Raw genomic sequence first — 13,605 nt, 5'->3', positions numbered from 1 at the left:
GAGGGCTGATGATGCGGCCTCATTTTGCAGCCACAGGACGTGGGCGGCTTGCAGTTATCGAGTTGACCGTGAACTCCTCTGTAAACCAAAGTATTCTCGAGTCAAACGTGAAACCAAACGGGGTCAACAACAGGACGATGATCCTGAGCAGAAGCAAATCTCCAACAGAAAGGCTGAAAATTAAAAGAATTAAGTGGTCGAGTCAAAGCCCAGACCTCAACCAGACAGAAATGCTGCGAGATGTGCACAAATGAATCCACACAAACCTCAATGAACTGTGGGCCGAAATATTACCACAACGACATGAACGACCCATAAAGTCACACAGAAAACCATCACTGTAGCTCGTTCACACACTGTTGTAACATTCAGTTCAATTTTATTCACTTAGCACCAAATCAGTCGCCTCATGTGCTTCACCGTATGCCGTAAAAACACACTGGTCAGCAATTAATGGCTTTTAAAGGCGCCGTCACCTGGAGTCAGGTCTGAATGTGCAACAGTGCACGGTCACATCCAGTCAATCACAACAACTTTGAGTTTATGTATCCTCGACAGCATCATCCGATCACTCCTGTCCGTCTGTCATGGTCAATGATCAGCGCACAGAGACTGAGGTGGACAGAAAAGCAGCTGAGGTCAGAGAGAGTAAAGAGAGGGAAAGACAAACACAGCACCAGAACCAGAACCAGCTCCAGTTACAAACCACCAGAGACCAGCTCCACCGCCGGGAGCTCCGGTCTGAACCCTGGCTGCTAATTATTCCCTGAGCTTGGTCGAAACTAAATTTATGGCACCGAGCTGGAGCTGCTCGTGGCATCATAAATTAAACCGGCAAACAGTGTTAGAATCAGAACCGACCGCCTCGTCCCCCGAGAAGAGAAGGAGACCAAAACACTGTAAACATGCGTGAAAACTCGAGGTTTTATAATCTTTTAATGTTTAATAATGTAAACAGTCAAATATGAGACCCACAAGTAATTTAAACAGGATAATATAGTAAAATTAAACAGATGTAATACATTAAAACTGTAATGCAGTACAGTCGTTGATGGCTGTGTAGACTACTGACAGAAATACACAAAGTGAGTTTAACGGTGTACAAGAGGCAAACAGTAAAACAGAAAACATGGCAGGTACTAACTGTGGCCCAAAACAACATATTTACTAATATTCAGGCGAAGCATTTGCATCCTGCAGGTCAAATAAAATCACCTGAGGTCAATTCTTAAGATTTAGGTACAGTTATAATTATGCAAAATACTTAACATATAAGCTAAAGCACTGCACACCAGGGGACACAACAGAAAGGCATTTCTGACATTAGCAGGGACTTCAGATACCAGCTATAGTTAGATCACACTAGTCAGTATGCTAAAATTCCCAGGATGTCCTGCAGTGACCTAAAGGCCCATTCTGGTAAACATGACAGCCACAAAGCTCGGCACAGTGGACATAGTGCACATCGTAGTGTCTCAGCAACGTCCTCGGCACAGGTTGATCCCTCCACTGTCCCATCAGTGGTTGTCCACACAGCCTGGACATCTGTCATGTTGAAGGAACTCGTTTTAAACCTTCAAAGTTACCGTCTGCTATGAAAAGAAGGAGAATAAATAACGTTTATGTCATGTTGTGAGAAGTTGAGTTAGAAGAAGTCTGAAGATATTCCAGCACGCTGTGAAAACGCTGCCTCCTGGTGGGGAAAGCTGTGATAAAACACGGAGAGGATAATGACAGTACAACAATTACAGTCATGAAGGCTGATGACATGGTGACAAACCGCTGGTTGCTGTGGTGGTGCAGGGCATGCTGGGATAGGTAACACCAACACAAGCTTTTGTGATGGTTTGCTTGCTTGTATAGTCTGTGTAGTCTTGTCTGTGTGGTCTATTTCCACAGTGCAGTGGGTGATGGTGGATGGAGCAGACCGTGGAGTCACCAGACTTCTGAAGCTCTTCTTCCACACGACTCCACCAGCGCACAGCCTCACTGTTCATGTTAGTTTAAATAAATTGGATGTCATTGTTCTTCATCCCGTGTCTCACTCTTCTTTCATGTCTTCTAAACAAGTGTGAGATGCTGACAGGTGAGAGTAGTGACAGTGATGTGTCCACTCAGGTGTACTGTGGCTGCTGGAAGACAGAATAAAGGCTTTTTAAAGTAGGTTTATGAGAAGCAAGTGTTTCGTGTTTTGCATCGATACCCGAGTATGCAGTGGGACAGGATGGCAGCTCACAGTGCTGACGACTGAAAACGGGAAAGGTGGAACAAAAGGTACCAACAATGTCCCAGATTTCAGTTTAGAAGGTTGGAGTTTGGATTTTTTTTACCTTTATAAAAACTGTGAAGCAAAGAATCATCCAGAGATGCTGCTGAGCGATAAAAATATCTGTTAATGAGAACAAAGAGACGCAAAACAGAAAAAATCTGCTGAAAAACACAGATCAAACCGATGAGTGGAGATTTTTAATTCTGCGCTTTTTGGCTCTTTTCAGTGATGTAAACTTTTTCATTACCCTCCTGTGCGTGTGTGCGTGTGCGTGCGTGTGTGCGTGTGTGTGTGTGTCGGGGGGGAGGCCTTTCCGTGTTGCAGCTTCAGTGAGTCATTGGTGGAAAAGAGGGAGGAAGATTTGAGGAGAAATATCGCTGTTAAATGAGTTTGGGCAGCATGACATCACGCGGTAATTAAACCAGTTTTCTGGAATTCCTTTTCCAATTCCTGCGCTCAGGTTCGCTGGAGGAGTTTTTCGAGCACCTGCAGGTTGGTGTGTGAGTGAAATATTTTCACTGGACGGAGTTCAAACTCTGGAGAGAGAGAGAGAGGGAGGGAGGGCTGCGGCATTACGCCATTCTTCCCTCTGAGAGAAAAAAAAGGGGGATTTAAAGAAGTTTCTTACAAGACTTCCAACAGTTCGCGGAGTGTTTATGCGCCTCTCAGCCCGGGCTTTGCGTTCTGCTGTGCCGGGTACATCTCTCCAGCACTATGCTCCTCACACATGACGCGTGGGACAATAAAGCTGTGCGGGATTTGTTTCTTCTGCTTGTAGACGTCCGTTACAGTCTCTGCTTTCACCGCCTGGCACGTGTCTCTGGCGAGTTTCAGGCGGGGGCAGCAGCTTTTGTGCATTTCTCGTGAGGATGACCCACTCGGATTTACTGCTCTTTGCCGCTTCAGCTTCCTTGTGATCTCACTGCACTTCGCTACGATGACAGCCTGGCGGGAGGCGAACGCGCTTTAGGATGAAAGCTGTGACGCGTCTGTCTCTGCTGCTCAGCTGCTGGACCCTGGTTCACCTGCACCCCGGCCCCACGGCGCGTGTCCGCGCAGGTCCGCCGGTTATCAGAGGAGAGGCGACCAGGGCGACCAGCTCAGGGCGCACGGACCCCGTGCGCTCCCGGCTCCTCGGCGGGGATGCGCACGATAAGGCGCACGCTCCCGCTGCCATTAACGCACATGCACGAGCGGGTGGAGGAGGTGGAGGTTCATCTGGGAGAAGTTTGGGAAAAGTTGCGGCCGCGGCTGCGCGCACCGCGTCCCCGCAGAGAGCCCATAGCGCGCCGGCTCCGGCGGCGCAGCGGGGGGCCGCGAGCCACAAACAGCCGCTCGTGACGCCGCACGACTACATGCTCGCGCTGTACTGGTCTCTCTCCAGCGGTGACGTTAACGGCAGCGCGCTGCACGAGGCCGGCCTGGCCAACACCATCACGAGCTTCGTGGATAAAGGGCAAGGTAACCGCATCACCCACGAGCCTCTCTGCGTGCTCCCACGTCACTTTTCAGTCCCATGAAAGAAACAGAGTGACAGTGACACGCTGTTAGTGCAGGGTTGGTGGCAGACACACACTCAGCTGAGCTGTGATGGGTGGGTGGGGGTCCACGCTGTGGGGGCAGCAGGACAGCTACTTCATGATGCGTTTGTGCCCCTGGTACTCTGGGAGCAGCAGCTGGAGCAGGAGGTTAGAGGAGATCTGAGGGGCCAGAGGATGAGCAGGGGGGAGGGGCTGTTAGCTGCGTTTAAAGTCTCACTCTAGAATCCACAACAAGTTCAGACCTCACATCTACAATTCATTAACAATTAAAAAATGGGGAGTATAAAAAGGATGCCACTGGAACTTCAGGTGCCATAGAATGAGAGCTGCTTTAAGGGACTGGAGACCAGTGTGGGGGGGAACCAGACCAGGGTGGTGCTGAGGGCACAGGCTGAGGATTGTGGCGTTAAAATCAGGAAGTCAGCAGTGAGCAGAGTGTGAGGAGAAGGAGCGTTCAACAAACTGACAGCCAGTTAGCTTAGCTTAAAGAAACAGCTCCATCCAGAGCTAACAGAGGATGTGATTTAGCCGAGAAGTTTTAGTTGATCTCCTCTTCCAGCCGTGCGCAGTCATGTGATGTTTTAAATACTGAGGTCGGTCATCCAAAAGCTAAGGCTGCTCTGAACTCTCAGGTTTAGATTTTTTTTTCTAGATTTGGATCTGTGTGATGTCAGTAAGATTAGATATCCTTATATGGTCCTCCCATCACAGAAGCCACACCCACCTGCTGTTTAATTTGTTTTTTGAGAGGCGTAGCCAATCAGAAGCACTATTCTATTTTTCTTTATGTATGTATGTTTATGTAAAAGCTGACTCATTAAACCACCTTGTGGTGCAAACTGGTATTACAAGAAAAAGACAGCTTGGCTTGAATTTGAAGGAAGTTGATCTCTCTTTAGCAGAAACAGAGATGATGCCTTCATTTAATTTGGGAAGGTTTTAAACTGCATTTGAACACAACTACTTTTATCAAAACAGATTACAGCTTTTAATCTTTACACCTTTTTAAAATAGATCCCACTCTCTGGACTTCCAGGTTCATGGAGGATGCTCTTCTGGGATTTTTCTGACAGAACCGGCTGAGCCAATAAATATATTTCATTTTCAGCTGTAAAATTGCAGTGTAAAAAAACCTAAAGGACACCAGTGTAGATTTAATTTAGGCCGCATACATCATCGATGCTGGATTTGTGAAAACTAAAATAAAACTTGAGCTTTTTTTTCTACAAACAGCTGGAAATAATTATTTAGCTCCTTTCACTCCTGTTTATTGAGGACTTTCTCACGGGCACCCTCCGCTGCACGCTTGAATTTCAGCCAGTTTGGTATTGACAGGAAGTGGAATGGCTCTCTCAGATTGGCTCGGGTCACCGCTGCAAGCGTAAAGTGGGCGGGGCTTATGGGCTTTATTGTAACCAGCCAGGAGGGGGTTACAAGCTGTGATGGCAGCTATGTTTGTCTATATCTGGTACTTTGGTGGGAGAAAACCAAACAGTGGGGACCAAGGGAGTGAGTTTACATGTATGAAATTAGAAATGCATTCTAATAAGCATTTTTCTAAAGACCAATAACTAATTAGTCTTGTAACAGCAGGTAGTGTAGCAGAGGAATAATTTGTGTTTGATGTTTCAACAGTTTTAACGTCTGGAACATGTCTGTGCACATGTATGCACATATTTATGTATATTTATTCCTTTGCAGTTGTGAGTCTGTGTGTGTTTCTAACATCTGGTCGGCTCTCAGTGATATATACGGCCTCGTGAGGGTAAATAAACAGTGCTCACAGCCCTCCGTGTCGTGTTGTCTTTACGATGTAAAACAGTTTTAGAAGCGTCTTTAAATGAGCGCAGTTTCATGTTCCTGCTGCTGCTGAAGGTTTACATTTCCACCACTTAATGTACTTTTAATGTGGCCTTTATTTGTTCAGCGAGTCGCCGCTGACTTCGTCCACATGCTGAGACGAGGAACTGATCACCCCGACGCTCGTTATTTACCTTCCATCCTTTCATTCACTCTTACTCGCTTCCTTTTTTCTGCCTTTATTCCTCCGTTGCTGCTGCCGCTCCTTCTTTCTTCCTGCCACAGGCAAGGCTGAACCTACCTCCTGAGGGGCCCTAGAGCAAGACGTTGCTCTGGGGCCCCCAATGCCACCCTGATTAGTCGATTAAAAGTTGATCTGGCAGTGATTTTGATCATTAAATTTTTAAAGTCATTTTTCCCTTTTTAACCCACTGATTTGTTTACCCATGTCAGGCCGTATAGTACAGCAGTGCAGTAAATAACCACTGAATGCAGGAACAGTAGGAACACCTGGTTTCGACTCCACCATCCTTTCTGTGTGACGTTTGCATGTTGTCACTGTGCGAGTTCACTCCGGCTTCCTCCCACCGCCCAAAGTGTAGTTAGTGGGGTTTGGTTAGTTGGTGCAAATAGTTAAATAGTCCATCTCTCCGTCTCAGCTGGTGACCCGCCTGGGATTAGGAGAGATTCGGTCATTTTCCCCCAGAGTGGGAAATCTTCACCTGGGCCGGGGCCAGTATGTTAAAAAAGCTGAAGCCACGTGTGCAAGTGAGCAACATTCTCCAGACAAAAGTAGTTTTTTTGTAGTTATATTACTTTCATAATTTTAGGAGTGGTGATCAGCCGGAAATGTCGAGTTTTCAATTTATAGATCACAAAACATTTGAATTTTAGAGTCTTTCTTAACTAAATCTTGGTGTTTTAGAGCTTTGTTTGAGCAGGTGACCCACATACTTTAAGGCTATTGCAGTAGTTGAATCCACTCGGGTTATTTGCTGCATCTTTTCCCCTGTCCACTCTCCACTCACCTGCTTAGATAAAAAGCCCTTAATAACAGCACTTAATAAAACTGTTCATTAATTTTAACCCCATGAACAGTAACCCATAACAACAATGTACTTTACACGCTTTAATAAACTCATCCAGTCGGCCAACTCTGACCCTTTCCTGGACCAGTTTTGGCCCCTGAACCACGTGTTTGATGCCCTCGATGTATCTGCTCATGTGACAAAAAGAAATGTAAATCTTATTTAATTTTGGTCAGTTATAATTTTACTGAGTTATAAATAAATGAGTTTGAAAAAGCTCTTGTTTTGGCACAGTGAGCCCTGTAATATAAATAAGTTTTGACAAAGTGCCAAAGTCAGACATCTCACCTGAGAGCTCTGCTGCTGCTTGCTGCCCTTCTGTCAGCTATTTTAAAGCCCCGCCCCCACTGGACATCCTGAAAGCTGTTAGTAGAGGGATGAAGTCAGAGTTAAGAAGCCAAACGTTTAATCTTGTGTGTTCTGCATACACAATAATCTGTTCCAAGCCGCTGCTGAAAGAATGTGATTTTCTGAGCGTTCTGAAGTGATAAAGACCACACCTGAGAGCTCCAACATTATTTATCCTCGCTGATTTACAAGCGCGGGAGAGTTTGTGAAACCAAATTCCTCTCAGCTTTAATCAGACTGTCCAAAGAGGAGTGTGTGTGTGTGTTTGCTGTCTGTCTGCTGTGAATAGCTGCAGGTCCACAATAACAGGCCTGTTTACAGACCGTTGCGGTCTCCCGGCCTGGTTCTGATGTACTTTTCAATGCATGATAAAGTCCTGGACAGCAGGAGGGGGTGCTGTGAGAACATGTAAGCAGTTTGTGTGCAGATGCACAGCTAACTTTGCGAGGACCAGAGTGATTTCTCTGACCTTTGAAGTGAGGACATGTGTGGAACATGAGGACAGTAGTTCAGAGGTCTGTTTGAAGGTTCAGGGTTGATCAGGGATAAATTAGGCTCAGAATCATGAGAATATATTAGCCGACCTGGGTCCTCACAGAGAATTTAAAACACATGTATCTGCTGGGTTTCATTGGATAGGGAAGTTTACAGTTTCCCTCACTGACAACAACAGAAAACCATCTACACCCTTCAGCTCATGCTTTCTGATGCTGTGCACACAGCATGAGTGTGTATACTTGTTTTACATATGTTATGGGGACTTAAAGCTTTTCACTTACCCGTGAGGACATTACTTTAATTTGAGGACAATTAATATAAAGTAAACCATAAAGTGTAAACACGAGTCTTTGGATGCTCATTCTTATTATTTATGTCAATTTCCTTCATAATGCCTGCAGTAGTTTATTGTAGATATGGCAACTGACATCATTCACCAGTTTTTGCATCTGTGGTTTGAAGCTTCAACATTTACATTTTGGCTACCACCATGTTTTTATTGATTTATTTATTTAAAGCAACGAGTTACCATATTTGGACCAGAAGGTAGAGAGCTCAGTTACCAGCTGTTGGTAGCCCTTTGTTAGCAAACTGCATCTATAGCACTAATTAACAGGTGTCTGTATTGCTACATTACATCCATACAGTCTCAGTAACATCATTAAATATGTAAAATCTATTGGTTAGAGTGTTTCAGAGAGCCTGTGAACAAAGATGGTGTGTTTTGTAAGAAGCTATATAGCTAAGAAGCTAAGAAGCTAAATAGCACTAGCTGTTTAGTGCTAAATGCTAATACAGAAATTTTAAAACCAAAAATCTATTGGGAGCCAGATAAGGAGCACAAAATAGGGGTGATAATCTGGCAGCAGCATTTCGTATTGCAAAGAGATGCTTTGCCCAAGATGGTAAACGGGGATCAATCTAAACACGATGACACAAATGCACGAATATGTTTTTCCAGGTCAGCAGAGGAAACCATGTGTTGCAATTTAGAAATGTGTCTTAAATGAAAGAAACAGGAATGAGAGCAAGTTGAAGCCCAGAATAAAATGAATATTACACCAAGATTTCAAACACAAACAAAAAGAAGCAAGAGTCTGATTCTTTGGATGTACTTCAGGAGGAACTGTAAGCACGACTTTAGTCTTGTTGGCATTTAAAACAAGGTATCTGCCAGAGAGCCAATCGCTAACCTGGTAACAGTGTACTAGGGTGGACAACTGGTGGGGGTTAAACAACAGTTGAATGTCATCAGCACAGAATGATAAAAAATTTAAATATCAACGTCATCAAAAAAGTCAACCAGGTGTGGAGACCTGGAAACACTTCTTATATACTGATGAATGGATTCACCTTCATATGGTCTTCATATAATCAGCTACATGAGACCAAAACCCACTTTGTGTGTGGAGTTTGCATATTCTCCCCACATGCACTCATTGATCAATCTAAATTTCCCATAGGTGTGAATGTGAGTGCGAATGGTTGTCAGTCTCTGTGTGTTAGCCCTGTGACAGACTGGCGACCTGTCCAGGGTGACAGCTGGGAGAGGCTCCAGCGCCCCCCACGACCCTGAAAAGGATAAGTGGAAGCAAATTGATGGATGGAAACCAAAACCATTTGAATTGTAACAGGATATAAAAATGTTTATATTTGTTGTTAAGTTGGACATTTTAACATTTGATGGTATTGATGGTATTGATACACCTTTGAACCAATGGATATTTGAGGAACTGTAGTTCACTTCACATTTTCGGCTATTATGATGTTTATGATGATAAAAAAAATCCCAAAATAAAGTCAAGAATGCTGTTCTCTCCTTTTTTAAAAGGGTAATAAAAATATAAACAATAGTAATGTTTTTATAAAACAGACAAGATCCAGAAAAACTATTTTACCTGGAGGAAAAATGTAAACAAATGGTAAATGGCCTGTATTTGTAAAGCGCTTTACTCGTCCCTAAGGACCCCAAAGCGCTTTACACATCCACCCATTGGTGATGGCAGCTACATTGTAGCCACAGCCACCCTGGGGCGCACTGACAGAGGCGAGGCTGCCGGACACTGGCGCCAGCGGGCCCTCTGACCACCACCAGTAGGCAACGGGTGAAGTGTCTTGCCCAAAGACACAACGACCGAGACTGTCCAAGCCGGGGCTCGAACCGGCAACCTTCCGATTACAAGACGAACTCCCAACTCTTGAGCCACGATCGCCCACGAACAGTATAAACAACACGTTCTCACTCCCAAAGCGTAACATTTTACGCTAGGTGACAAATCGTCAACATATTACGTTTTCGGCTACCCACCACGTTCCTAAATGACGACCTCGAAAAAATGAGGAAATATGAGAACCGTCTGGACTGAATCTACACGTTTGCTCTTTTTCTTCAAATCACTTCAAAACACGCTATTTAACGTCATTAAAGTCATGGTTAATGTCAGGAATAAGGTTAGGTTTAGGGCTGGAATACAGGGCTGGAACGTCTATTACCGCGGGAGCGTCATTGCACTGGATTTCAGCCATAACCTGCTGCGTACCATAAGAACGCCGAAGGTCTCCTTTCGCGTTCCTCAGGAACGCCGCGGGACGTGACAAAACGTCGGCATGTTATGCCTCGGGAGTGAGCTGGTATAAAAGAATAACAGCAGAGCCAATGCAGAAGACTTATTTTCTACATTATGGTCATTCTAAGAGAAAGGATGTTTATCCAGGTTAGGCTCCAGCTTGGCTAAATACATGCCAATCACAAATCCCTGTCCAGTGAGTCTTCAGCATCACTTGGTTTCACAGTCAGACGCACAGCTCAATACCAAGATTGTGATGATAAAAAGGGTCATGAATGAAAGTCTATAGTCTGGGGAGCAGCACTGAATGAAAGTACAGTATCTCTTTATATTTCAAAAGCTGAGATCAGACAATATCTGGATTATTAAAATGGGTTCAATGAAGATTTCAAGTAGGGAGATCTCGTAAAAGATTTAGTTAAAAAAGAAAGAAACAGTTATGGAAGTGTATGGAGCTGTCAGTGTATTTCATGACCTGACGGTGGCCAACAGCTGATGATTCATTCATTTACTCAACAGTCCTTAGTTGCTGTGTTGTACTATTTTTCTTCTTGCCTGTCTGTGAATATTTACCTGAGCTTCCGTTTCTAATCACAGATGAACGTGGGCCCCAGCTGCGACGGCAGAGGTATCTCTTCAACATCAGCTCTCTGGAACGGGATGGGCTCCTGGGGGCCGAGCTACACATCCTGAGGAAGCGCCTGCCTGACCCTCGCAGAGTCTTGATAGGCTACAGAGGAGGAGAAGGAGGAGGAGTCCCGTCACCGCTCCTAAGGCTGTACACCTGCGCTTCAGGCAAACAAAAGGCCGCTCTTGTCCAGGTGAAGACCGTAGAGGATCTGTTCAGCAGCATATGGGAAGTGTTTGACGTTTGGAAGGTCTTTAGGGGCTTCAAAACCCAGAAAGGCCAGCATTCCCAGGAGCTGTGCTTTGAACTGGAAGCGCTGGAGCACGGAGGCGGTCGCCCCATGGACCTTCGCGCTCTGGGATTCGCTCGACACGGCAGGACCAACAAGGAAAAAGCCTTCTACTTGGCATTTGGGAAAAGCAAGAAGCGTGACCTTTTTTACAAAGAGATCAAAGCGCGGTCCGGCCACGACAACAAAACAGTCTACGAGTACCTGTTCACCCAGCGACGGATGAGACGGGCACCTGCCGCGAGGGGAGCCAAGAAACCCGCGCAGCAGTCCCTGCCGCAGTCCATATCCCAGCACCAGACAGTGAAGGCCAGGCTGCGCTGCCACCGGAGACGGCTCCACGTCAACTTCAAGGAGATGGGCTGGGACGACTGGATCATCGCGCCGCTGGAGTACGACGCCTATCACTGCGACGGCGCCTGCGATTTTCCCATCCGCTCACACCTGGAGCCGACCAACCACGCCATCATACAAACCCTGATTAACTCCATGGACCCGGAGTCAACGCCGCCCACTTGCTGCGTCCCGACACGGCTCAGCCCGATCAGCATCCTCTACATCGACTCGGCCAATAACGTCGTCTACAAGCAATACGAGGACATGGTGGTGGAGTCGTGCGGGTGCAGGTAGCAGCTAAAACTGGAGTTGGTATTTCAGGCTCGCTGCTACGCAACGCACATTACTCCTCACACTCAAGCGGGCTTACAAGAATGCATACCAGAGACTATTTAAGACTAAACAGATGAAGATAAACTCACGGAGGTGATGCTCTGAAACGCCCACTCACTGTGTAATGTTGACGTTGGTAGTGATGAGCAATATGCATCCAGTACAATCCAAATAATGGAAACACGACCCGATGGAAAAAGACTAGTTTGGACTGTTTCGACGGACTTTTTCCTTCTTCTTAGATTCGTATCAATTTGCAGATTGTTGTAAAGAGTTTGGAAAAATGAAGTGTTATACTTAAAAATGCTCTATTCCAGCACTTATCCGATGAAGTCATTTGTATGCCTTATCCAAGACCTTTTTGTAAAGCATGTCAAGAATTTCTGATGTATAAATACGAGCCAGGGATGAAGTGCTCATCTGACCTGCTCCAAATTTGGGAAAGCTGCATAAACTCGTGTTCAATAAAAAAAATGTCTAATTGACTGAGCTCCAAACTCCTATCAGTGAAAACCTCTGCCCCCCCACCCCCTCGAGGATCTGCAGACTAAACTATCGGAGGAATTTGTGAGATTTACAGCTGCCAAATTTACAATTTAACCCAGGAATGACTGTTTGATGTGGAACATGAGTGTTTTACTTGGCTGGCTTGATAAACTGTTGCAAAGGTCTAGTTAAAATTACGAGGAGTCGGGTTTTTTAACTTTGTGCCTATTAAAGGGGACCTGATGTGCTCATTTCCAGCTTCATCTCTTTATTATAGACTCTGCAAGTAGATTTGCAGGCGCTGAATTCATCATCTGGGTGTCTACATATAAAAGATGGTCAAAGCCTCTGTGATGTAACCACAGCTGTGGACTCCACGTTTTGAAATCTCAGTGTCAGCATTTTTCCTCTGGAGCCGGAGCAGGCTGTAGATTATCAGCTGCATTAATAAATTGTACATATCTGTAAGTTAGCACTAAGCCCCATAAAATAAGATAAGAAAACTGGAGCACAGACGTCTCGGACGATCTGGCTAACCACAGAGATAATTGCATCACTCCGACATGTACCTTACTCCAAAACAGCACAAACTGGTCCAAAGATCCAGTTCGGGGACTTCAGTTACCAAAATTATTTCTGTAGCAACATCTTCATGTAAACATCTTCGTTTCTGCTTTAAAGCGGCATCTTTTAAGCCCCAGAGGGGCTATCATAGGTGCTAACTGTCAAAAGTTTAAAAAAAAACAGCTCTGTTTGCACAGGGTCAGCTGATGACCTTGGAGGGGGTTCATACTGGTGTTTGTGGGGACTGACTGGTTTTGGAGCAAGCCTCAAGGGTTTCATCGCCACTTGAGGAAGAACCAGTTTGACCAATTATTATTATGTAAGTCCTAAAACAAACAAACAGCCTAAGCAGACTTACAACACAACAGTTACAGGTAACTAGAAACACTGTCAGCTCACTTATAAATGCATCACTGCATTTATCCATCCCGGGTGTCTGCAGCTCACGAGGTAGAGAAGGTCATCGGATTGGAAGGTTGGTGAAAAGATGCCTGCAGGCCAAATATCCTAAACCAAGGATCCATCGGAGTGATGTGAAGCACCTGAGCATGGAAGAAACCGCTTGTATGAATGGCTGTGGATAAGGCGCGAGGTATGAAGCGCTTTATAAGAACCAGTCCATTTAGCATCCATCCGTCCTTAGCTGCTGCTCTGAGCCTGGGCTGTGGATACTACAGAGTTTGCAGAGATCCTCAGCCTCGCTCTGCTCCAGCATTCCCAATGGGACTCTCAGGAGTCCGTGTCTGCCCCAGCAGGTTCTTCTTCTGGTCGTGCATGCTCAAAATATATCATATAACCATATACTGTCACATATTTATTTAATATATTTAATATTGTAGATTTTCTCATTTCCTCACA

The 13,605-nt window shown here is 45.3% G+C and overlaps 1 protein-coding gene across 1 annotated transcript; it reads left to right on the top strand.

The window, feature by feature from the left end:
* The first annotated feature begins 3,240 nt into the window (after positions 1-3,240).
* On the top strand, positions 3,241-12,413 carry gdf5 (growth differentiation factor 5). The gene is made up of 2 exons (XM_006801883.3): positions 3,241-3,730; positions 10,709-12,413. The coding sequence occupies exons 1-2, from the start codon at positions 3,241-3,243 to the stop codon at positions 11,656-11,658; spliced, it is 1,440 nt and encodes a 479-aa protein (XP_006801946.3). The 3' UTR covers positions 11,659-12,413.
* Positions 12,414-13,605: the final 1,192 nt, after the last annotated feature.

This window comes from Neolamprologus brichardi, chromosome 5, assembly GCF_056152115.1.
Source record: "Neolamprologus brichardi isolate AB-2024 chromosome 5, ASM5615211v1, whole genome shotgun sequence".
Taxonomy (NCBI): domain Eukaryota; kingdom Metazoa; phylum Chordata; class Actinopteri; order Cichliformes; family Cichlidae; genus Neolamprologus; species Neolamprologus brichardi.
This window is presented reverse-complemented; position numbering and strand designations above follow the sequence as displayed.

Excerpts from the sequence above, each read along its gene's own strand:
- gdf5 (XM_006801883.3), top strand. The coding sequence starts at position 3,241 with ATGAAAGCTGTGACGCGTCTGTCTCTGCTGCTCAGCTGCTGGACCCTG. Across the intron at positions 3,731-10,708 it reads CTTCGTGGATAAAGGGCAAG|ATGAACGTGGGCCCCAGCTG; the intron begins GTAACCGCATCA and ends TTCTAATCACAG.